This window comes from Cotesia typhae, unplaced genomic scaffold (assembly GCF_013202065.1).
Source record: "Cotesia typhae breed Kobodo isofemale line unplaced genomic scaffold, CoteBio_Ctyphae contig_413, whole genome shotgun sequence".
NCBI classification, from domain to species: Eukaryota; Metazoa; Arthropoda; class Insecta; order Hymenoptera; family Braconidae; genus Cotesia; species Cotesia typhae.
The window spans coordinates 952,619-978,176 of NW_027423750.1; the positions used below are offsets into that span (position 1 = coordinate 952,619).

The 25,558-nt window shown below is 24.3% G+C and overlaps 2 protein-coding genes and 1 long non-coding RNA gene across 4 annotated transcripts; 2 read left to right on the top strand and 1 right to left on the bottom strand.

Moving 5' to 3' along the window:
* Positions 1 to 6,339: 6,339 nt before the first annotated feature.
* On the top strand, positions 6,340 to 8,501 carry LOC141527944 (uncharacterized). Of its 2 annotated transcripts, XR_012479267.1 has the most exons (5): positions 6,340 to 6,437; positions 7,533 to 7,645; positions 7,719 to 8,055; positions 8,120 to 8,263; positions 8,345 to 8,501. It is a non-coding gene; the product is annotated as an uncharacterized LOC141527944 (long non-coding RNA). The 2 variants fall into 2 exon arrangements; XR_012479266.1 differs by having other exon boundaries at positions 7,719 to 8,263.
* Positions 8,502 to 9,763: 1,262 nt separating this feature from the next.
* Positions 9,764 to 18,095, top strand: Dpp10 (Dipeptidyl peptidase 10). The gene is made up of 14 exons (XM_074243533.1): positions 9,764 to 9,778; positions 10,028 to 10,110; positions 10,180 to 10,270; positions 11,774 to 11,935; positions 12,003 to 12,155; positions 12,231 to 12,358; positions 12,465 to 12,676; positions 13,449 to 13,716; positions 13,775 to 14,128; positions 15,128 to 15,453; positions 16,283 to 16,446; positions 16,559 to 16,701; positions 16,779 to 17,134; positions 17,401 to 18,095. Exons 3-14 carry the CDS (start codon positions 10,238 to 10,240, stop codon positions 17,754 to 17,756), a joined length of 2,655 nt encoding a protein of 884 aa, XP_074099634.1. The 5' UTR covers positions 9,764 to 9,778; positions 10,028 to 10,110; positions 10,180 to 10,237; the 3' UTR covers positions 17,757 to 18,095.
* Positions 18,096 to 19,167: 1,072 nt separating this feature from the next.
* On the bottom strand, positions 19,168 to 25,246 carry LOC141527858 (uncharacterized). Its single transcript, XM_074243554.1, has 7 exons — positions 24,439 to 25,246; positions 24,001 to 24,234; positions 22,792 to 22,933; positions 22,524 to 22,679; positions 21,640 to 21,900; positions 20,537 to 20,706; positions 19,168 to 19,959 (listed from the first exon to the last, which is right to left on the bottom strand). The coding sequence occupies exons 1-7, from the start codon at positions 24,511 to 24,513 to the stop codon at positions 19,753 to 19,755; spliced, it is 1,245 nt and encodes a 414-aa protein (XP_074099655.1). The 5' UTR covers positions 24,514 to 25,246; the 3' UTR covers positions 19,168 to 19,752.
* Positions 25,247 to 25,558: the final 312 nt, after the last annotated feature.

Below are 25,558 nucleotides of genomic sequence, written 5' to 3' on the forward strand. Positions count from 1 at the left end.
TTAATTTAATAAAAAAAAATTTTTTTTAATTAATAAATTTAATTTATATTTTGCTAGAGTTAGCATTTTTTATAATTTAAAAAAAATCAAATTTAATTAGACCTTAAGATGTCTACTTGCAAGAAATACATCTGGCAACAGCGCATCTAACAGCTGTGTGGATGACGTCATGCAGTATTTGGTTATAACACTCGTTATTAATCCAATAGAAAGCGAACCAGAGGAAATTTAAGAAAATGGACCGCTTGTCCATTTATTAACATTTTATTTAAACTGTTTTATTATGCTTTTGATTTTTAATTAAATTTATTATTGTTATTAAAAAAAATTATATGCAATAATATTTTATTAAATAAATCAAATTAAAAATCTTTTAATTTAAAAATCCGCGTAATTTTTTGTTCAACATTGCCAAATTATTACTACTTATTTTTAATCAAGCCTGACAGATAAATTAGTTAATTTTTATTATTATTACAATTAAAATATCTCCAAATTTACATGACAGAGTACTTTTATTTTTAATTTTTAATTTTTAATTTTTATGTAGTCTTTATGAATTAAGTGACATAAATGTCAGTATTTTCTAGATTTTAATCTACAGCAGTCGTGGTTATTAAATAATATGAAAAATGTGTGTAAAAAACCCTGTTTAAAATAAAATTACATTATTGAAAAAAAATTTTTTTATTTTCTCAATTTTACTGAAATAATTTTTTAGCCATAAAAAATAGCTTGAATTTATAAAATTTACCTTAAATCAAAGATAATAATAAATTTAAACTATTACGCGCTTAATTTTTTAAATTCAATCTGTAATTTTGAAAAAAAATGTTTAAAAACTGTATTTTTGACTATTATCTTAAAATAACTCTAATATTTAATGATAAATAATATTTTTTTCTTTAAATTCGCTAAAATTAAATTTTATAAAAATAAAATTTTGATTTTTGGTCAAAAATTTACAAGTAATTAATTAATTAATTTATTATATAATTTTCTGTAAATAAAAATTTTGCACTTGATAGCCTTTAAGGAAGACTTGTTATAAGGCTAAAAAAATAAATTTTTCATCAAGAGAAAAATTCTTAAACCGAGAAAATAATTTTGAAGAGTTTAATTGTTTGAATAAAGTCAAAAAAAAAAAATTCTTGAATAAAATAAAATAAAATAAATAAATTTTAATCTACATTCGGAACTCTTGCAATGTAAGTTTGATTGTAAAAAGGACAAATTTAAATCCGACTTGGGTAAAATCAATCAATTATCAAAATAATGAGTAGATATAAATTAATTAAAAGATTGGGAGGAAAATATGAAGATAATTTAGTAGCTAAGCGATGAAGATGAACTAGATGATAGTTTATAAGGTAATATCAGAAATGCAAGTGGCCCTTTTCTTCGAATGGTTGACTCATCGTTATGGACCTGAGCAACGTAAGCGTCGGTCTCCTCTTTCTCTTCTGAACTCAGTTCTCGCGTTCTCTCACGAAGTATTGAACGAACGAGCTTTGGAGTGAAAGAGTGAGGGGAAGAGAAAAGAGAGATAGCAATAGGACCGGTGGCGGGTGAGAAAGACGAGGTCGAAGTGTGTTGAAACAGGAGAAAACGAGATAACGGGAGAAAGAGAGAGACGGGAGAGGGTGACAGCCCGCTGGCATACACCACACCACTGTTTGAGAGAAACGTGTCGACTATATATCCCTCTTGCTTCCCACTCGGCCATCCGGTGAGTATACCTCTACCTCTCTCTACTCCTATCCCATGGCACAACGCTAAAGTCCTCTCTGAAATGCGACGGTAACACTCGGGCCTCCTCCTTTCCCTTCCAGGGTTACCGTACCCCCGAGCGTGAATCGCGTCCTCTTCCGTCTCTTCTCTCTTTACCTCATTTCCTCTCCTCTCCTCTCCTCTCCAGTTCTAACTCTGCCCTGTGACTCCACTTCTGCATAACGTGAACGAGAGAAGCTCACTCTTCTTGCCCACTCTCTCCTCATCTCCTCTCCCTTCCTCCACCCCCCCCTCCTACTTAATGTCCAACTGCCCTCATGTATGTGTACACATACACATTTATACATTTATCTATACATACATGCAGTTACCATTAAACTTCCAATTGCGGAAACTGAGAAAACGGAAGATCTCCCGACTACAAAGTGCGTTAAGACAACGTCACTGTAGACATCGCTAATTGGAAATAATCCTCAATGTTACTATACTATCATCAGCTCAACTGTAATATCTTTTCAATATAAATTTATCAAATGATATATTGTTATGTATTAATATTAATGATAATTATTTTAATTTATCAACTATTTTTTTTTTTTTTTTTTTTTTTTTATAATTTTTGCATTTCATTTATAGTTAAATTGATTAATTAAATATTAATGCGCAATAATTTCTTGAACTATAATATAAAAGAATTTAACAATAAATTAATTATTTATTTAAATAAATAAAAAAATTTTTGTCAATTAATTTCACTGTTAAATGAATTTTATGTTATTATTTTTTTTTTTAATTAATAAAAATTGTAAAATTATGGTCAAGACGTTATAAATTTGAAAATCAATTCATATAGATCATATAAAGCAAATAGTTACTTACTAACAACCTTGCAGTCACTATGTGACTTGTGAACTACAAATAATCAAAATTTTGCTTTATTAAATTATTACTTTTGTTAAATTACACCGTAATTTTTAAATATTGACGTTTTTAAAGATATAAGCTCATCTTGACGTTACACTCATCAAAAGCTTTCATTTGAGTACCCACATGCATTTTTCATATATACATATATATAAATATATAAAATATATGAAAAATTAATGTGGGTACTCAAATGAAAGGTCTCAAAGAGTATAATGTCGGGGTGAGCTTATATTTTAAAAAATTTCAATAATTAAGAAATTATATTGTGTTTTGTCAATTTATATTTTTAAAGATATAAGCTCATCTTTATGTTATACTCATCAAGAGCTTTCATTTGAGTACCCACATGCATTTTTCATATGTACATATATATATATAAATATATAAAATATATGAAAAATTGATGTGGGTACTCAAATGAAAGGTCTCAAAGTGTATAATGTCAGGATGAGCTTATATTTAAAAAAATTTCAATAGTTCACGAGAAACAATGTAATTTCTTAATTATGTATCAAAGCATTTTTTCATCATAAATTAACTATTGATAAGAATGATATGAAACCTTGAAATGGAACAAATTCAAGTCAATTCTTTTTCCATTATACTAAATTTAAATTTTGCTTATTCTCTCAATAATATAGACAATTAAATTAATATTAAAAATATAAATCTAATTCTAAAAAAAATAAATAAAATAAAAATTTACCCCAGTATCTTTTTTTTCAATCGCTGTCAAATTCATTTTTTTGAGTCACTTACACTTTTCAATATATATATATATATATATATATATATATATATATATATATATATATATATATATATATATATATATATATATATATATATATATATTTTGGCATAAAATAAACTTTTAAATTTTCACCTTGTTAGATGCCACGTTGCACAAAATCATTTTTAAAAAATGTTTTAAAAAAACGCATTGTTTACACAACTTATTTTTTTTTTAAACTTGAAGATGGATGTTGTTGTTATTATTATTATTTTTAAAATAATACTTCTTCATTTGGAGTTAGACAATAGACCGCAGAGCTTAGCACTTGATTGTTTCTGTCACATGTTAACATCATAATCACGTGTTAAAATATATATAATGATAAATTAGTGTTATCAGTATAAAATAAAATTAAATAACGATAATAATTATAGTAATAATAATAATAAAAGTAAAAATATGTAAAGATATTAAGCAGCGCTATTGTAAATATATTGTATTGTATTATATTCTGTTGTGAGAGAAATTTATACTCGGCACGGTTACGATGGTTACGATCGATACGCACGACGATTATTTCGGGAGCATACCGGCTCGTTCCCCGACGATGGAGACCCTTTTCATCCCCCCGGGAATGACAGAGCGAGAAAGAGAATCCCAAGTACGACTGCGACGCTTCGACGAGCCATTTCGAGGAATAGAACCAAACCTAACCCCCCGAATACGAAACGCAACGACGTATTTTTCAAGCCGACTCACGAGCTACATATAATCGATATATCTATCGACGCCCAAGCCCTACCGTCCAACAGCTTTTATATATATATATATATATATATATATATTTATATTAACATATTATATATTATATATAAAACGATTCAATAGCTGAATAATAACTAACAAACAAATCCTGTCTGCTGACGTTTAACTAACTAAAAAAAAATTTTTTAAATGCAATAAATAATTATTTTAATAAAATTAAAATATTTGATCATTTTATTTTATTTTTTTAACAAGTTAATTGTAAAAAAAATTTTTTTTTTCACTTTAAAAAAATTTTTTTCAATTCTATTAACAAGTCAATTATTGTAGAAAGTTTTTTAACAAGTTAATTATTGTGAAAAAAATTTTTTTTTCAATTAAAAAAAATTTTAGAATTTTTTGGAGCAATAAAAAATTTTTTTTAATTTTTTAACAAGTTAAATACTGTAAAAAAAAATTTTTTTTACTTGAAAAACATTTCTTAATTTTTTGGAGTCATTTAAAAAAAATTTTAGAATTTTTGGAGCAAAAAAAAATTTTTAGAATTTTTTGGAACAGTAAAAATTTTTTTTTTATTTTTTCAACAAGTTAAATATTGTAAAAAAAATTTCTTAATTTTTTTGGAGCAATTAAAAAAAAATTTATAATTTTTTGGAGTAATTACAACCAAAATTTATAATTTTTGTCGTAAAAAAAAATTTGTTTTAAAAAATTAAAAAAACAATCAAATGTTTTTTAATTTGAGATTTACAAAAAAAAAACAGTCTCTACTTTCCGTTTCTTCCCAAACTAATGTCATAATAAAATCCAATATAATATGTGTTTAATAAATTTATATAATACACTCAGAACGAAGAATTTGTTTCGCAAGGCTTAGTTCACTCGGTTAGAAGTACGAGATCTCGATCGATCCCTTGCGGCAAAACAAAAAAATACGTCTAGCTATGGCTTCTCCGACAAAGAAACCGTTGCTTCGTATACTTCGTAAACTGGTCATGTATAAACGCGCCTCAGGATAGTCACAATGATAGTGCGTCTCTCTTCAATTCGTTAATACAAATCCGACATTCACCATTTGCAAGCCAACTATTAAAAACTAAAAAAAAAAAAAAAAAAAAAAAAAAATAAAATAAAATAAAATAAAATAAAAAAAAAAAAAAACACAACAATAAAAATAAATAAAAAACATTTATACAATATACTCATCGCCATTGTCTTAAAAAATAGATTTCCTCCATTTGGATGCATGAAATTAATCCCAGAATTTTTAAAAATAAAAATTCTTTCAAGCTTAATTAAATTAATTTTTTTTTAATCAATTTTAAAATTGACAGAAAATTAAATTCTTCAGAAATCAAAACCCGGGTTACAATTCAGGTCGTTAACGGTAAATGTTAAACATTTTACGTTCACAAAAGTAACTTCTCACTCCGTCACCCACATTAATATCACAACACATGATTTAACATTTATTATAACTATAATTATGATAATTATTATCATTATTATTTAAATAACTAATCAAAACAACCTTACCTAATCGATAATTAACTGCTATAACCATTGTCTCAGTTTCTTAAATAATAATAATAAAAAAAAAAAAAAAAAAAAAAAAAACTTGCTGTCATAAATTAAACACTCAATAAATTTCACTAATTATTTCTTTCCTTTTCTAATTTATTTAAAAACTTATCTTGAAACGGCGCTACCTATCTCTTGCAATAGCAGAAATGCGCAAGTATCTCATCTAAATGGTGTAAACCGAACTGATGCACCTTGTCGCTCATAGGATCGTTTTTTAGAGCACTATTTCAACTTTAATATTTATTTAATATCAATAATAATACCTTTAACACAACACTTAACAACACTAATTTATGCAAATTACAAATATTAAGGTTAATTTTAATTAATTGATTATTAAACCGGTAAAAAGTTAAGATTACATCTATACATCGCGGTTGCCGATGGCTGAATGACGCTGCGCACTGAAATGCTTGTAGCGACCTCACAATTATTGCTACATCTTTCTTTCTTTGCTCTTTATGACCGAGCCATAGAGAGCCATCTCTAGTACGTTTAAACTATCATGCAACAGTCGTACCTGTGTTTTGTGTTAGATGTTTTTTAGTGTGTGTGTGTGTGTGTGTGTGTACATAGGAGTAATGCTTATACTGAGAGACGGCTGAGACATTTTTTTTTTTTTTATTGAATTAAAATCTGTTATCCCAGGCATTAATGCTTCCATGTCTCTTTAATACTTACTATTGGATGGATGGTGAATAATTTTTGTCTTTATTTTTTAATGACATTAAGGTTAAATTAAAATTACATGATATTAAAGTTAGCTGTCACTTGACCAATTTTTAATTTTGTTTAACAATTAAATTATTTTTAAATAATTGCATTTAAAATTTTTTTTTAATTTTTAAATGTCAATTTTTTTTGCCATTATTTATTTGTTAAAAAAAAATTCTAAAATTTGTTAATTAACTGCTAAATTAATTTTCATGAAAATGATATTGAAGTAAGTAGACGTTAATTACAAATAAAAACATTTTTATAAAAATTTGCACTTGTAGTTTTTCAAGTTTTTTACATGTGAAATTTTTTTTTTAATTTTTTGATTGGAATTTCTTCAATAAAAAATTTCATAGATGAAAATTAAATTTAAAAATTTTAATAATTTATTTTGTTGAAAAATTGTTTAAAAAAAAATTAAATAAAAAATTTCACATGTAGGAAATTTAAAAAATTACACATGCAATTTTTTTGTAATAATTTAATAAATTAAATAAAATAAAAAAATTAAAAATGGCGGCTGACTTTAATATTGTTAATTTATTAGTTACAAAAATTTTTTTTAATTATCAAATATCTACTAAATTAATTGTCATTAAATTTAGCTGTCACTTAACAAATAAATTATAGCAAAAAAAAATTATTAAAAAAAGGGACTTGTAGAAATTTTAATAAATTAAAAATACAATTTTTTCAAATAATTTTTGAGAACAAATTTTTTTGTAAAAATTGTCAGCTGACAATTTAATGTAATATTTATTTAACAAACAAATTTTTATGAAACTTAATCAGCTGACATTTGAAAATAATTATAATTTAAAAAAAAAAAATTATTACATTTTGAAAAATTATCTGCAATTTTTTTTAAGTATTATTTTATCGCTAATTAATTTTTTCTGAAAAATTGCATTTATAATTTTTTAGAGCCTCTAAATATTTAATTAAAAAAAAAAAAAATATTTTTCTTGCTCTAATTTATTTTTTAAAAAAATTCTAAAAATTTTTAAATGTCTCTAAATTTTAGTAAAATTAAAAAAAAAAATTTAATGATTTATTCTGCTTATTTTTTTAGGTACAGAAATTTTAATTCCTGGCCATAGACAACCATCAAATTTTTTTGACTGAAAAAAAAAAAACAATCTGATGATTTTTTAATATTTCTTCTTAATAACTAAAAAAAAATGCGTAAGTAATTTTTTAAATAATTTTTTAAAGAATAAAAAATAAATTAATGTACATATTCCTAAATTTGTTTCAGTTATACATTTGATGAGAAAAAAGTTGCAATAAGAGAAGAAAAAAATCGGCAAAATTCAGGCATGCGCGAAGAACAGATAAAAATAAGTAATGATAATAGAAAGAGAGAGAGAGAGAGGAATAGTTGTATGACGAGACCAATGAACGACACCGTAGATAGAATAAGAGTATATAAAAGAGGATAGCAAATGATGGAGTGAAGGAATATGCAGAGAGGAATGAGCCAGACAAAAAAAGAGTTCTACTGCGAACATAGTTGTAGTTTTGCTCGGTAGCCATCGGATAAGAGGAGAGGAGAGACGAATATCTGTATGCTAAAATAAAATACGTCGCTCAAAGTAGGTACGATATGTTTGAGAAGCTCTGATAGACGGTATGCACTTATTATATGTTATCCCAAAGTTTAGAACTCATGCCAGCTGTATGCTGTATGACATCGGGGCTCACAGAAATTTAATAGGATTTCATTCCTTTTTTTTTTTTCTTTTATTCACATAGGCATTAAATTGTTTATTGTAATTCATTCCCCTTTTAAATGATAATTTTGTAAGTATTTCATAATTTTATTCTCATATATTTAGAAAACAAATTAAGTTATTAAAAAAAATTTTTTTTTTTTTTTTTCAGCTCAGTATGTGGAATTTTAAATTTATTTTTTGTCTTACACATGTTAAAAGGCATTTAAATTTTATTTATGAAAAAAAAAAATTAATTTTGATTTTTAAAATTATTCATGAGTCTAAAAAATTATTATTGATAAATTTAATGCAATAATTTAAGATGATAAAAATTTTAGAGCATAAAAAACAGAGAAATTTTTTTTTTTTCCTGAAAAATGATTTTTTTTTTAATAAAAAAAATAATTTTATCACTGCATAAATATCAATTATAATTTTTTGATTTAAAAAAAAATTTGAATAAAAAATTCAAAAAGGTAAAAAAAAAAAAATTAAATTATTTTAAATTTATAAACTGAAAATTTGATTGTTGAATAGCAGAAATATTATAATTAATTTTTTTTTTTAGACAAAAAAATTTTTATAATTTTTTTGCACACCTCATAAGCGAAGCGTTTTTTTTTTTTTTTTTTTTTTTTTTTTTTTATTTATTAATAGATAATACTATGACAACAATCAGTAATTTAACAACAGTCGACAACTTACTACACAATTTTTAAATTTGCCTTACCATCATGTGACAACAATGATCTTTTAAATTTAAAAATTAAACCGCATTACGGTAAGATAATTATCTGTGCAAATTTAGTTGCTAAAATGTATTTTTTTTAACTAAAATTTAAAAAATTGCATCAAAAAAATTTTTGAAATGTTTCAGAGATTTTCAAAGTGATTAAAAAAATTGCTGCAGCCGAAAAAAAAGGAAATTTTTGCTTTAATTTAATAATTATAACTAAAATTAGTAGACATTTGACAATTTTTAATTTTTTGAATCGAAAAAAATGTTTTTAAAAAATTGCACTTAAAATTTTTCAAGATTTCTACATAGCAAATTTTTTAAAATAATTACTTGCAATAAGAAAAAATTATAAAAATTTTCTAATGTCGGCTAATTAAATTTTGCTTGTTTATATTTAACTTTATAATTTTCTTACACAGAAAAAAAATTTATTTGAATTAAGTAAATAATTTTTAAAAATTTTAAGTAAATTTTACTTAATTCAAAAATTTTTCGTCTTGATTAAAGACAATAGAACCCTTAAAAATTATTTTCTTGGTTCAATAATTTTTTTCTCAATTCAATTAAATTTTTTTTTTTTCAGTGTATTTAAATTTTCATTAATTTTTTAAGCTAAAAATTCTAATTTTCTGATTAAAATTTTTTTTATTAAAAAAATAAGTCATAATCAGAACACCTGAGCTTAAAGAATAATTATGAAGTATAAAATAAACTTATTGAGGTCTTTAAAGCTCAATTTATCAATATTATATTCTTCAGAGCTTAATTATACTAGAATAAAAAATATTCTTATTTTTTAAAAGAAAAAATAAATAAGTAATTAATTTTTATTGCTTACTGAAGAGATAAAAAAATTCAATCCAGGTAAAATAATTTTAATTAACAAATTTTACTAAAATTTCATCTTTCAGAAGAAAAAAATAACTGACAAAAATCTAAAATTATATTAAATGATGAAAATATAAATTGTGAAGTGTCGAAGCATTATTAAAATATAATACAGGATCTATTAGAGGATTTTCTGTTTATTATTAAACAGTTACAATATTATTCTCCTTAAAATATTTATTATTCACCCCGGTTGTTTATTAAAACTCTATAATTCTGCGCAAGTAACTGTTCGCGCAGACTCTACAGCATCACTAGGGATCCTTCTACTCAGTACCAAAACTCTTTCGAGTGAAAGCGGAGTTTCTGTAAGTTTAATTATCACTTTTAGTATCTTTGTTAATTATTCATTTTTTAATTTACGAATGGGGTAACAGGAAGAAGAAGTGAAATAGATAAATAATAAATAAATTATTTGCAAACAAGTTGTTCTAAATGGCTGATCACGTCAATATGTATGAAGACGAGGTATTTGTTTTTATTTTTAAAAAATAATTTTTTTTTTTTTTTTAATTTTTAAATCTACCTGCTCATTAAAATCAATGAGTAGCCATTTTAATTTTAAATTATATATTATTCTAACTTAATTAAAAATTAAAGAATATCAACATGCAGACCTTCAAATTATTTAACTTAATTATTTTACGATTTAATTAGCAAAATCGCTTAGATCCGAAAAAGCGCGTGTTTGAACTCGGTAATAAATAGAGCAACAAGGTTCCACAGTTTAACTGAGCACCCCACTGATTTTTTCTCTATCGATTGCACGAGAGTGTACAGCTACTGAAGCAATAGCTATTGTATAAATGCCATTAATTCTAAACCTTGCAAAAAATTTTTTTAAATATTTTTATTTGCCAATTTTTCAATCTGATTTAATTTCAATTTAATATTAATTAAAAACTTCAGTCATTTTAAATCTTGCAAAATTCTGGATTTTAATATTTCTTCTTAAATAAATTTTGAATAGAATCATAAAAAAAAAAATTCAATTATTTTTATTGATTAATAATGATTTTTTTAATGTTTATATATATAAAAAAAAAAATTAAATAAACTGTAAGAAAGGTCATATTGTCCTATTTAAAGATAGCTTATTAATATCACAGATTATATTTATGATTTTTTATGTTTGACCGTTTTAAATAACTTCAATACTGATGTGCACATGTTGATTTATGATTTAAATTTTAGAATATTAAATTAAAAAAATTTTTTTTAATTTTTAAACCATATATGATGATATATGACCCACCATATGATTATATATGGACTATCATATGACCATATGATCATATATAGTTTATCATATGATAATTTGGTCATATCATCATATATGGTTCCTCACACGATCATATATGATTCACCATATGGTTATATGATCATATATGGTTCATCATATGGCCATATGATCATATATGATTCATAATGTGATCATATGACCATATATGATTCATAATGTGATCATATGATCATATATGGTTACATTTTAAATTGGCCCAAAATTTTTATACGACCTTATATGATCTTCTTTTGTCATATGTGACTTTTTTTTAAGTCATATATGATCATATATAATTTTAATTGGATATAATTAAAATTTTTTATATAAAAAAGTTGTTTAGCTTTGTTTAAATAAAATTTTTTTTTTAAACATTAATATTATCTTAACACAAAGATGAAATGTGTTTTTTTTTTTTAATTAGCAATTTTTTAAATAAAAATTAATTTGTTTAGAATTTTAAATTAATTTTTTATTAAAAAATTGTTAATTTTTTTTTTTTTTAATTAATTTTTATTTAAATACTGGCTTTATCTTACACTGAAAAAAAAATTTTTTTAAATAAAATAAACAATTTTTGAATAAAAAATTGATTATATATTTATTTCTTCTAAAAAAATTAATTCTTAATTTTTTTTAAAATTGATTTTTTCTCAGTGCAGAAAAAATAAAAAAAAAGTTTTTAATAGGAATTGGTGTCAACAAATCCAAACCAACGGAATTGGCCAGGAATTTTAATTGCTTTACTAGTAATTATAGCAGTCCTATCATTAATAGTAACATCAGTGGTAGTTTTAACGCCTCCTGATGAAGGTCCCCGTGTTCGCGGCGCGCGATTACGCCTATCAGAAGTAAGAATATTAATTAAAAACTGAAAGATTGAATACTTAATATATTTATCGATTTGTTCTATTTTAGATACTATCTGGAGAGTTATCTCCACTTCCGTTTAATGGCACCTGGGTAAGTAATCGTCATATCTGCTATCGTGATGCATGGGGCGGTATTTCATTATTAGATGCATCTAACCCTAACGCAACAGCCCGCAGTCTCATGCCAAATGAAACTTTCGTGAGTTTTATCACGTAATTTATTTAATTTAAAATTTTATTACAGCTTTTTAATAAATTTACGGATATTTTTTAGCGCCGACTAAATCCTACAACGTTTTTCCTTTCGTCGGATCATCGGTATATTCTTCTAGCTCAGAATGTTGAAAAACTCTTTAGATTTACGTACCTAGCTCAGTACCTTATTTACGACATCAATACTCGGTTTGTAAAACGTTAATTAAGTTTTATACCCATCGATTTTTTTTTTTTTTTTTTTTTTTTTTTTTCCATTTAATTAATGATTGCTTTTTTTTATTCTCACGTCTAGGGACGTCATTCATTTAACGCCGAATCCAGAGAAATATATCCACCCTTATTTGTTACACGCACAATGGACTCCTCGAGGCCACGGGCTGATAATGGTTCACAATTATGATATTTATTACAAAACAAGTCCTACATCTAATCTCGAATATCGAGTGACTAATTCTGCTTTACCTGGAATTTTATCTAATGGATTACCAGATTGGCTTTATGAAGGTAATTATTGTTTAAATTTTTATATTTTCACACGCTGAAAAAAAAAAAATTAGAAAATTTTTTTTTTATTTCTTCAGCTAAAGAAATAAAATTCTTTATAATTTAAAAAAAAAAATTAATTTCTTCTTACAAAATTGCCTATTTTTTTTAAATAATTTTTTTTTTATTTTTTTGGAAAAAAAAATGACCAATTTTGTAATAAAAAATTAATATTTTAAAATTTTAAACAAATTAATTTTTATTTTTATTTTAATTTAAAAAAATTAATTAGAGCAAAAAAATAAATAGCACATCTTGAGCTTTTTGTTTTCTTGACTTTAGGGTTCTTCACAGCCTCTATTTTATGAAGAGAGCTTTATTACAACCTAAAAATATGACTTGCAATAGGTTCTACTCTAAAAATACATATATAAGAATTTATTTAGAAGTTTATTAGAATCTTAAATCTTTTTATTTATTTTCAATTTTAATATTGCTTTTTAAAAATTTTTTATATTATTTTATAGACTCAAAATTTTCTAACTTTAAAGTTTGCCGCCATTTTTAATTTTTGTTTTTAAATTAAAACTAAAAAATTGCACTTCTAGTTTTTCAAGTTTTTTATGAATAAGATTTAATTTTTGATTTTTTTTTTTTTTTAATTTTTTCAATAAAAAAATTTCTAAAAATTTTTAAATATCGGCTAACTAAATTTTCATTTTTAATTAAAAAAATGAATAAATTATTAAATTTTTGCAAAGTAAAATACAATAATTAATTTTTTGTGTATTAGAGGAAATCCTACGAAGCTCTCATGCAATTTGGATGTCAAAAGACGGCCATATGATGTTATACGCATCCTTCAACGACTCTTTAGTAGAAGAAATGCACATTTCATGGTTCGGAGAAGAAAACAAAAATCTGTACCCAGAGACCTGGTCGCTGAGATACCCAAGACCCGGAACCCCGAATCCGCAAGTAAAGCTCCACGTCGCGGATTTAGCCGATCCCAAGAATATAAATATAAAAACTGTAAAACCACCCGCAATTATCGAGCACACGTAAGTTTAAATTATATTAAAAAATAATTACTAACATACTAAAGACAAAAACTTTTAGCGAGCATTATTTTACAACTGCTTCTTGGATTTCTTTAACCGAAGTTTCAATAACTTGGTTGACTCGTGCTCAGAATGTGTCAGTAATAACTGTATGCAAGAGCCCTTTGTGGCATTGTCAAGATATCCAGCGGATAAGCGAAAGTCACGGATGGGTCGACGTGTCATCACATCCACCCCTGTTTTCATTAAACAGCAGTAGTTATATAACAATCGCTCCGGTCAGAGATGGACCGGCTGGATTTTTTAAACACATTGTCTGGGTCAATGTTGTCAAGAAACAAGTTGTTCCTCTGACTCATGGACGACGGGAAGTTGTTAAAATATTATCATGGGACCACGAAAATAATACTATGTAAGTTCTGTATATTTATTTTACACGCCTCGTAGCGCGAAGCGGTTCAAATTCTTTTATCACAAATATTTTATACTTTTACAATAATACACTGATAGAAATATTTATTAACTGTTAATAATTTAATTTATTTGAAGACAATTATTTAATTTATTAAATTTTGTTAAATATTTTTTAGCATACAATAATTTATTAGATAATTTAATTAACGATTTTTATTTATTTTCAATTTTAATATTGCTTTTTATAAATTTTTTATATTATTTATGTAAGAAATATTTCATAATTTTTTTTTACATATTTTTAAAGAAACAAAATAATTACAGAAACATTAAAATCGACTCAAAATTTTATTATTTTAAAGTTAGCCGCCGTTTTTAATTTTTGTTTTTAAATTAAAATTAAAAAATATTTTTTTAAAATTGCACTTATAGTTTTTCAAGTTATTTATGAATGAAAATTTATTTTTTAATTTTTTCAATAAAAAAATTTTTTTTAATTTTTAGATAAATAATTAAAAAATGACCTTGTATCTTGTCAAATTTTTTAAAAATTAATTTTTTGAAAAAAAAAAAAAAAAAAAAAAAAAAAAAAATCTTAATTAATAATTTTTTTTTTCTTAAAAAAATTAATTGTAAAATTTTTTCTTTTCTTAAAAAATAAATCGCATGCATTTTTAGACTTTCTAAAATTTTTTATTAATAAATTTTATGACATCACATTGATCTAAAATTATCTTGTTTCAATTTAATAAACATTACCTAAAGTTTTGACTGTTTTAAAAATTTTATTTTACTTAATAATTTATAAAAGTCATTTAAAAATAAAATTTTCATAAAAAACTTTCCTTTTTTTTTTTATTAAAGTAAAATATGGCTTTTTTAAAGATACTAAAATTAGCCGACATTCAAAAATTTTTTTTTTTATTAATTAAATTAGAACTAAAAAAATTTTTTTTTCAAAAAAATTTAATAAATATTTGATTTAATTATTTTTCAGATACTTTTTGGGAATACCAGCAGGGCGACCAGGACAACGTCACTTGTATAAAGTTAGTTCAGTTCTTCCAGAAGTTGGATCATCTCTTTATCCAGCTTTCTGTATAACATGTCCTGCCTCAATGACCAGAGGAAACTATATGTATGTCTCGGATAATGAAAATTACGTTCATTCAGGAATGTTGAGCGTTTCTTCAGGTTGGTCTGAAGAAAGAGAGAGACATCAGCAGTTTGATGAAAAAGAAGAGGGGGATAAAAAAAATTCTAATACTCATGAAGTACCGGGTACTTATAAAAGCACAAATAAATCTAAAAAAAGCAATATAAGTAAGTATAAAAAAAAAAATTTAGTTACAAAATATTTTTTAATATTTTTTTGTAAAAAAAGAATTTTTAAAAATTTTTAATACAAAAATAAAATAATTAAAAATTTTTAAAATTTTTAAAATTAAAAATATTTTTAATTCAGTGTATTGTCACTTCCGTATGAGAATTGATAGTCACATAAAAACAATTACGTGATGAATATTCTCGCGTGACTCATTTTGTGCACATGCTACAATTATTTTACAATGGGTAGAATCGTTGCTCATTTATATGAATAAAAGAAAGAAAAAAAAAAAAAAAAAAAAAAAACAAGAAACGTGCTTTATATATTGATCGTAAATAACAAGGATCAATAGAGTATGAATTGTAATGTAGCCAAGCGTTTTGCCATTAAATATTAAATATTGAATAATTTATGATGTATTTTATATTATTTCTTCTTTGAAGAAATATAAACAATGAAATAAAATCATATTTTATTTTATTGACAAAACACAAAATAATTTCTTAATTATTGACATTTTTTAAAATATAATGTCATTTTGATGTTCTATTCATCAAGACCTTTCATTTGAGTACCCACATCAATTTTTCATATATTTTATATATTTATATATATATATATATATAAAAAATGCATGTGGGTACTTAAATGAAAGCTCTTGATGAGTGTAACATCAAAATGAGCTTATATCTTTAAAAACTTTAATATTTAATAAAAAAAAAAATTTTTTTAAATAAAATCAAAGAAATTTTATTTTAAAAAATGAAAATTAAAATAATTGACTTGTAAATTTTTACTAAAATTTAATAAAAAAATTTTTTTTAGAAACTGAAGAATCGTGCCAATATCACAATGCAATTTTTTCGCCTGGAAATGAATACTTTGTCCTAGAATGTTTAGGCCCTGGTGTTCCAACAGCATCACTTTATAAAATAGAATCACCTTTACCACGGTTCATCAGTCTTCTTCAGAATAATACATTGTTACGGGTAAGATGGAGCTAAAAAATTAATTATACGTCATTTAATTTTAAATAAATAAATAAATAAATAAATTACAATTTTATTATTATTATTATTATTATTTTTTTTTTTTTTTAAGGAAAAAATAGCAAAAATAGCTCTCCCACAAATAAAAACGTTCCCGGTACAAATAAGTGGTGGATATAATGCTCAAGTCCGACTTTATTTACCACCAGGACTGAGAGAAGAAGAAATAACTCGCTATCCAATGGTTGTTCAAGTGTGAGTATTTTTTTTAAAATTTTTTTTTTTTTTTAATGACAGTAATTGATTATGATTGTGATTTGATTAATATTCAGATACGGAGGACCTGGGTCTCAATTGGTGACAGACATGTTCAAAATAGATTGGAACACTTATCTAGCGAGCAAAAAAAATATTATCGTTGCTCAGATTGATGGCAGAGGAAGTGGCGGGCAAGGATATAAAATGCTCTATGAAGTTTATTACAGACTCGGTACTGTTGAAGTTGCTGATCAGTTGGAAGTAACTGAGTATTTAAGAGATTCATTGCATTTTGTCGACAAACGTCGGGTTGCTGTTTGGGGGTGGAGCTACGGCGGATTTGTGTCCGCTCTTGCATTAGCAGAACCTGAACAAGATGTTTTTCAGTGTGGAATTAGTGTAGCCCCTATTGTATCGTGGAAGCTTTACAGTAAGTATTTTTTTAAAAAATAAAGAAAAATTTTTTATAAAAATTTTAAAATATTACAATGTTTAAAAAAAAGCGGGAAATTTCAAAATATTTGAATATTTAAAAAAAAAAAGCGGGAAATTTTAAAATATTTAAATATTTAAAAAAAAGCGGGAAATTTCAAAATATTTGAATGTTATCTGTGATTTTTTTTATTACTTAATTTTTACGTAATTTTTATACGCCCTTTCACTATTATTATTAACTATTATAATTATTATTTCCAGATTCAGCTTACGCTGAAAGATACATGGGTTCACCAAACGTAACATCAAATTATAAAGGCTACGCCGAGTCGGACGTTTACAATAAAATCGAGTATCTGCGTGAAAAAATGTTCTACTTAATTCAAGGAACCGCAGATGATAATGTGCAATTCCAACAATCAATGACACTATCTCGTCACTTAGCTCAAAAGGGAATATTATTTAGACAACAAGTTTATCCAGATGTTGGTCACACTCTTAGTGGTGTCACCGGGCATCTCTATCTTTCAATGGCACAATTTCTCGACGATTGTTTTATTAAGCAAGTACCTGTTGATTCTAAAGCTGGATTAGGAAGCGGTGGAGCTGATATTTAATACCACTCCATGTCTATTTAATCCAGCAACTATTTTTAGAGTATTATTAAATTAGTTATTTAGTCTTTAACAATCGTGATAAAAAATAAATACTTTTATTAATAGAAAATATTAATTATTATAATTAATAAATCATTTTAGAGCGTTAAAGATAAATGCAATCTCTCTCCAAATTGTGTTCGGTTAAATAGAAATATTTACAATAATTATAATTACATATATCACCTCTTTAAATTTTAAATTTTCAATCAATGCAATACTTTTATTCATTGCTTGCTTTTTTAATAATAATAATTAAGTAAGAATAAATAATTAATAACTATATTCTATCTTTCTTATTAAATTTCGCCACTGTTGATTAATATATATGTATATAAAAGAGCACTTTGTGCTAAATCAACAATATTTATAATTAAAAATTATATTTTAAGTTTTTAATTATTTAAGTTTAAAATTATGTAATTATTTTTAAGTTTAAAATTTAATATTGTATTGGAAAAAATTATTTATTAATTTTTAAATAATTTATATTTATTATTAACAAATAATAAGTTGGTGTAAAATTAATTAAAAAAAAATTTTTTAATTTTTCTTGCTAAAATTACAAAATCTTAAATTATAAAAATAAAAAATTTTTTTTATTGATTAATTTTAATTTTAAACAATTGTTGGTAATTTTAAGTAACAAAAAATCAAAAAAAAATTTTTTTTGAGTTTGTAAAAATTATTATAATTTGAAAGAACGTTAAATGTAATTTTTTGGTCAATGTACAAAAATCAACTGTTTTTTTTTTAGTCTCGAGTGAAAAAATGTTAGTTTTTGATGTTTTAAGAGCCCTCTCCAAAGGACAGCTCAAAAAAAAATTTTTAGAAAGTCGCTAAAAATTTTTTTAAATTTCAAAAATTGAATTTTTTTTTTTTCGATACGGTATAATTTTATAGACTAAAAAAAAAGGTTTTGAAAGGTAGCTAATAATTTTTTTTTATTTATTTATAAAAAAAATTAATATTTTTTTACTCAAGACTCAAAAAAAAAAAAATAGTCGGTTTTTTGGCGGCAAAATTTAAATTTATAAAAATAATGTTTCTTAGAATTTTTTTAAATTAACATTTTCGCTGTAATTTCAAGATTTATAATTACAAAATAATTGAATTATTTATTATGAATTTTAATGTTTGAAATTACAGCCGAAATATTGCTATTAGAAAAAAATTTTTAGACCCAAGTTCAAAATTTAATTTTTATAGAAAAAATGTCTTATGATTTTTTAAAAACATTAATATTTTTTTTGTAATTTAAAAATTAAGATTTATCATAAAATAATTCAATTATTTTATTTTTAATTTTGAAATTACAGCAAAAAAAAATTTTTTTTTTTTTTTTTTCTAAAAAATTATAAAAGATATTTTTTCTCAGAAAATAAATTTTTTAACAACTTTTAATAACCATATATGATCATATACGGACCTTTTTGATTGTGTATATCCAAAAAAAAAAAAAATATTAAAAACAAATATCGTTGATTTAGTACAGAACACTTCACATATATCAAAAGTATATATGTGAAAGCTATAAAAAATAAGATTATTATTTTTCTATTTCACGATTTTTAAAACTTGATAAAAATAGTAAATTATACAAACAAAAATGTCATTAAAGTTAGCCGAGGTTATAAATTATTTAATTTTTTTTAAATAATTAAATTAAACCAAAAAAATTTTTTTTTAATTTTTACGAACAAATGAAAATTAATTTAGCAGAAATTTGATAATTAAAAAAAATTATCTGACAAAAAAAATTGACATCTAAAAAAAAAAAAAAATGCAATTTTTTAAAAATAATTAAAAAAAAAAATTTTTTTATATTGAATAAAATTAAAAAATTGTCAAATTTTTTGGACAGCTAACTTAAATGTCATTATAAAAAAAACTACTTAAAATCTAAAAAAAAAAAAAAAATTCTACATTAAAAATAAAAATCTAGTGTATATTTAATTCATAAATCAGCCTTAATAAATTTTTTATTTGAGCATCTGCCGAGATGTAGAAGCATGTGATTCTTAAGATTGGTCGGCTTGCTAAATCCTCTATTGCAAATATGACACCTGAAGGGCCAGAGTCCATTGTGAACGTACATGTGGCTTTTTAAATCCCCAGGTGTCGGGAATGATTTTGAGCACTGAGAACATTTGTGCGGTTTTTCCTACGGAAGAAATAAAAAAAAAAAAAAAAAAATTATAAACTATTTATTATTTTGTGAATATTAAATATTTTCTTGAAATATTAAATAAATAAATAAAATGAGTTAGTGGTTTATAAATTCCTTGATATAAAACTGGTGGGAGATGAGTCGTGTGCAGTGAGAAGCTGCATAACGTAAGTAAAACCTGCTAGTGTAGGTAAAACGCGAAGAAACAGCCTTAGGGTACATACGTACGTTCTCTGTCTCTCTAATTGGATTGCATTCCAAGCGGTAGCAAGTAATGGGCCAATTACAGTAGCTGATGGCAGTTCAACCTATATGGCTTCTTGAGATATCATTACTTCGAGGGATTAGAGAGAAACTCATGGAGTTTCTGTTCCAATAAATTTTTTTAAAATTTCAATCATTTGCAATCTTGTGAAGATATCCTACCGGACTTACGCTCGGAAAATTTCATTTTTTTTTTTTTTAAATAATAAAATCAAAAAAAAAAAAAAAAAAAAACAGTTGTAAAATATTTCTTCCTGTTTACTTGTGATGTAGGAGTAACGGATATTACTCTTAGATGAAGCTTCACCTTGATATGAGTCATCCGGTGGTAGTACAGATTTGATGAGGCCGTGAACTTTTTTCCACATACTAGGCACTGGTGAGGCTTTTCACCGCTGTGGATTCGTTTGTGCGTGTTTAGGGAACTTGATGTTGAAAATCCTTTGTTGCAGACCATGCAAATGTGGGGTTTCTCTCCTGAAATTTAATTTAAAAATTTTTAATTTAAATTCTTAATTAGAAATTTATTTTTAAAAATTAGCAATTTAAAAAAAAAAATTTTTATTTCTTAGAAGAAATAAAAAAATTTTTTTTCAAGTCATAAATTTAAGAAGAAATAATTGTTTAAAATTTTACAATATTAATTTTTTTTAACAAATTTTTATTTCTTCAGCGAAGAAATAAAATTATTTAAGATATTAATTTTTTAAAAAGGCATTTTTTCTTTATATTGGTTTTGTTTTACACTAAAAAAATTAACAAAAAAAAAAATTAGCAATTTTAAAAGAAGAAATTTATTTTGAACAATTTTATTTCTTAGAAGAAATAATAATTTGTTTCAAAATACCTTTCTTTTTAAAAAAAAAAAGCATAAATTTGACTTGGGAAGAAATAATTGGTTACAATTTTAAAATATTAATTTTTTTCAACTAGTTAATATTTAAAAAATTTTTATTTCTTCAGCGAAGAAATAAAATTGTTTAAAATATTAATTTTTTATTACAAAATTGTTTATTTTTCTAAAAAGACATTTTTCTTTTTATTTTACACAGGAAAAATTATTTTTGAAAGAAATTACCAATTTTAAAAGAAGAAATAAATTGTAAACTATTTGATTTCTTAGAAGAAATAAAAAAAAAATTTGACAACAATTTTCTTGTTGAAAAAAAGTCTCATAAATTTGAGAAAAGATAATTCGCAAGTTGCTTGTGTAAAATTATTATTTCTTCAGTGAAGAAATAAAATTGTTTAAAATATTAATTTTTATAACAAAATTGATCATTTTTTTAAGAAGAAATTTTTTTTTTCAAAAATTAGTTTTATCTTATACTGAAAAAAATGAACATTATTATTAAAAAAAAAAAAAAAAAATATATGTAACTAAATTTAATTATTAATTTTTTAACTAACCTGTATGAGTTCTCATATGTCGCTTAAGTAAAGACGGCCTATCAAAAGATTTTCCACATACTTCACAAGGAAGAAGAACACGTTCTCCTCTTTTTATCGTAGTAACAATGCTGCAGTCCAAATGATCACTAGTTAACGATAAAGTAGATGAAGATGATTCTTCAGACGTTGATTCATATTCATCTGGTTCGTAGTATGATGTCCTAACAGGTGATGATGTTTGGTGTGAAAGTAATGTTTTTGAAAGATCTAAAGGTGAATCTAAAAAAAAAAAAAAAATGTAATAATAATAATAATAATAATAATAAAAAGTCAGTAACAATTGAATAAGTAATTTAATCTAAAAAGATTAAATCGAATTTTTTTTACAGATTTTTTTTTTTTTATCGATAAACTTCTTTTTTATTTATTTCTTCCCTCTCCAATCGCTGATCTACTTCATATACGCAAACTGTTAAAGAAGGTAATAGGATGAAGTATACACATAAAAAATAATAAAAGAAGAAGAAAAAAAAAAAAGATAAGACTACCTACAAATCTGAAATGCAAATACATAGCGAAATTTTTTTGTCGGTAAGATCACAGAAGTCGCCGCTTGTAATTCAAATGTGTATTCTCGTCGTCGAGGATAAAAGACAGTACAATGGATGGTGGTAAACTAGAAGGTCCTTGGTCGCATTATTTTTTTTTTTACAATTTTTTAAACTCCGAATAAAAAGGAAATAATGATAAAGAAGAAATCGATAAATTTAGTTTGCTTAAATAAGTAATTTTAAATTGAAGAAATAGAAGAAATAATATTTTAATTTTTAATTTGAATATTTTAATACTTAATGAATAGCTAAAGTAAATCAGAATGTACAATAAAGCAAGTTTATACTCACCAGCAAGAATCGAGTCGATGGTGCACCTGTAGATTGCTGAACGCGAGCAAAAGTCACGCGATATGAAGACGAGGTCTTCATGAGATGCTGGTAAAAACCATGCAACAAGCTCTGAATCCGGTTCGACGTCTTTAATAACTTCAAATATTGGATCACCTATCAAATTATTCACAGATTTTTTTAAATAATCTATTAGCTTCTTCTTCTTCTTCTTCTTTTGAAGATATTAGAAGCTGTTATTTTAGATAAATAAATTATTTTCACTCACCCTTTACTTTTGTACCGATAAGATTAACTTGATCGCTATAACTTTGTACAATTCGTAAAAATCTTATCCAATTACATTGCCGTTTGTTGAGATTGTAGTTTGAAAATGATACTTCGTCATAACAACCGTATTCACGTCTGATCTACATATAAAATTGAATAAAAAATTTTTTTATAATCATTCTTTATTTTTAAAAATTAAATTATTAATTTTTAAAAATCATTTTACAAAAAATTAAAAAGAAGAAATAATAATTAGCATTTCTTCTTTATAACTGTTTGAAAAATTAGTTTCTAAAAAAAAAAATTACTATTTATTAAAAGAAGTAACAAAAAATAAAAGTATTTAATTTAATTAATAATAAATTAAAAAGAAGAAATATTAATTTTTGTAAGAATTAATATTTCTTCTTTATAAATGTTTAAAAAATTACTTTTTCAAAAAAATTCATTATTTAAAAAAAAAAAAAAGTGTGAAGAAATAAAATTATTCAAGTTATTTAATAATAAAATAAAAAATTGGTAATTTGAAAGAAGAAATAATTTTTTAAATAATTAGTATTTCTTCTTTAACTTTTTGAAAAATTAATTTAGTATTTTTTAAAAAGAATTACAAAAAATTTAAGTATTTATTTTTTTATAATTTATCTTTTGTAAAAATATAATCATTTTTTTTAATTAAAATAACTAAAATAATTAAAATCATTAATTTAGGAATTTAAAAAAATTATTCTTTGTTTTCTTCGGACCAAAATTATCAATTTTAATTTTCTAGAAAAAAAAATTTTTTTATAAAAAATTGAAAAGAAGAAATACTAATTTTTTAAACAATTAATATTTCTTCATTATGTTTGAAAAATTTGTTATTAAAAAATTAATTGATTATTTAAAAAAAAAAAAAAAAAATAAAAGCATTTAATATAATTAAAAATAAAATGAAAAATTTAAAATTGGAAAGAAGAAATGAAAGTATTTAATTTAATAAATAAAATTAAATTAAAAATTGATAATTGGAAGGAAGAAATACTAATTTTTTAAATAATTGATATTTATTCTTTGTAATTATTTAAAAAATTATATCTAATTTTTTTATAAAATATTTAAAGAACATTTAAAGAAAAATAATTATTTAAAAAAAAATAAAGAAGATTATAATTTTTTTTTAATTACTAAAAAATGCACAATTTTAAATTAAAAAAAAATTACTTACATCATTATCATCAAGCAGTGAATAAAGATCTATTTTATCAAACCTAATAGATCCTTGAAACGGATAAATCAAAGTTTCCGAAGGAATAAAAACATTTGACCAAACCGAAATCCTAACATCAGCAGAAAAGGATCTGGATTCAGTTTTAAAAATTTCCGAGCATGAATTTCTGTCCTGATCTGTTGCAAGTGCCAGAGAAAATTCCCTAGGAATCAGCACACAAGTTTCCATGATCTAAAAAAAAAATTTTTTTCCACCCATCAAAAAAAAAAAAAAAAAAAAAAAAAAAATAAATAAATAAATTTTTTCACAAATCACAGTAAATAAAAAATATTAAGCGACAAGGTGCAAGGCCCTTGGCAAACTGAAAAGGATTAGCCGACTGATCTTGACCTTGCGACGGGTTAGCAGCATTTGCTACCGAATGAGTAGCCCTACCCTCGTGAAAGTGCAGCTATTGGTCGTCTTAGAGCTGATGGTTCTCCCACCTGATGATCTGGCAAGTGGATGCATAAAACGGTCTACTATCACTATCTCGTGAATGCGTTTATCCAGCAGAAGGAAGCCAGCGGTTGTCCGTTGGTCATCATTATACTGTTTGCTCTTGCCTTGTCTTCTCCCATCTACTACACCGGTCTCTTTCGAACCACGTGGGCGACTCGCGGCACCTGTCTCTCCGCAATTAATCTCCGTCTCTCTCCAGCTTTTATCATCTTATATTTTATTATTCTCTTTCCTATATTCTCAGCAGCATCATCAGTATCTTCTCTTTGCTTCCGAAACGATTGGCTGCCAACCTGCTTTGGACAAGCTCAATACAAGCCGGTATTCTTCTCTCTTGTCCCTTTTCGCTTCAACACGTTAAATCTTGTATACGCCTTATATTCTTATATTCTTATATATTCCTTATATTCTTGCTCCTCCAGGCCCCAGGGCTCTCCTCTTTTCTTCCACTCCCTAACTCCAACTCCAGCTCCAACTCCAGCTCCAGCTCCAGCTCCAGCTCCAGCTCCAGCTCCAGCTCCAGCTCCAGCTCCAGCTCCAGCTCCAGCTCCAGCTCTTGCTATACCTGTATGCCTCCTTCCAGCGAATACTCAACTTGCTTATTGCTTCTTGCTTCTCACGTTCGAGATGTCTATTGCCTGCGTGTATTCATACAACTATAAATACTCAATATTTTTAACAACGAGGTATGATAACTCTGCTACATATATTTAACTCCGCGCTTCATTACTATATTGCTTAAGCTTTTTAATATTATTTTATTTAAAGATTTACTTTTTCCTTTTTTTTTTTTTTTATATATTAGATTAATTTTATAGTGATTTAATTATTTTTATAAATAAATCAGAATTTAAAAAATTTTTAATAATTAAGGAATAACAGTTATATTTCGGTAAATAATTAAATTTTTAACGATATAAGCTCATTTTGATGTTAAATTAATCGAGACCTTTCATTTGAGTACCCACATCAATTTTTCATATATTTTATATATTTATATATATTATATATTTATATATATGAAAAATATATCAAAAATACATGTGGGTACTCA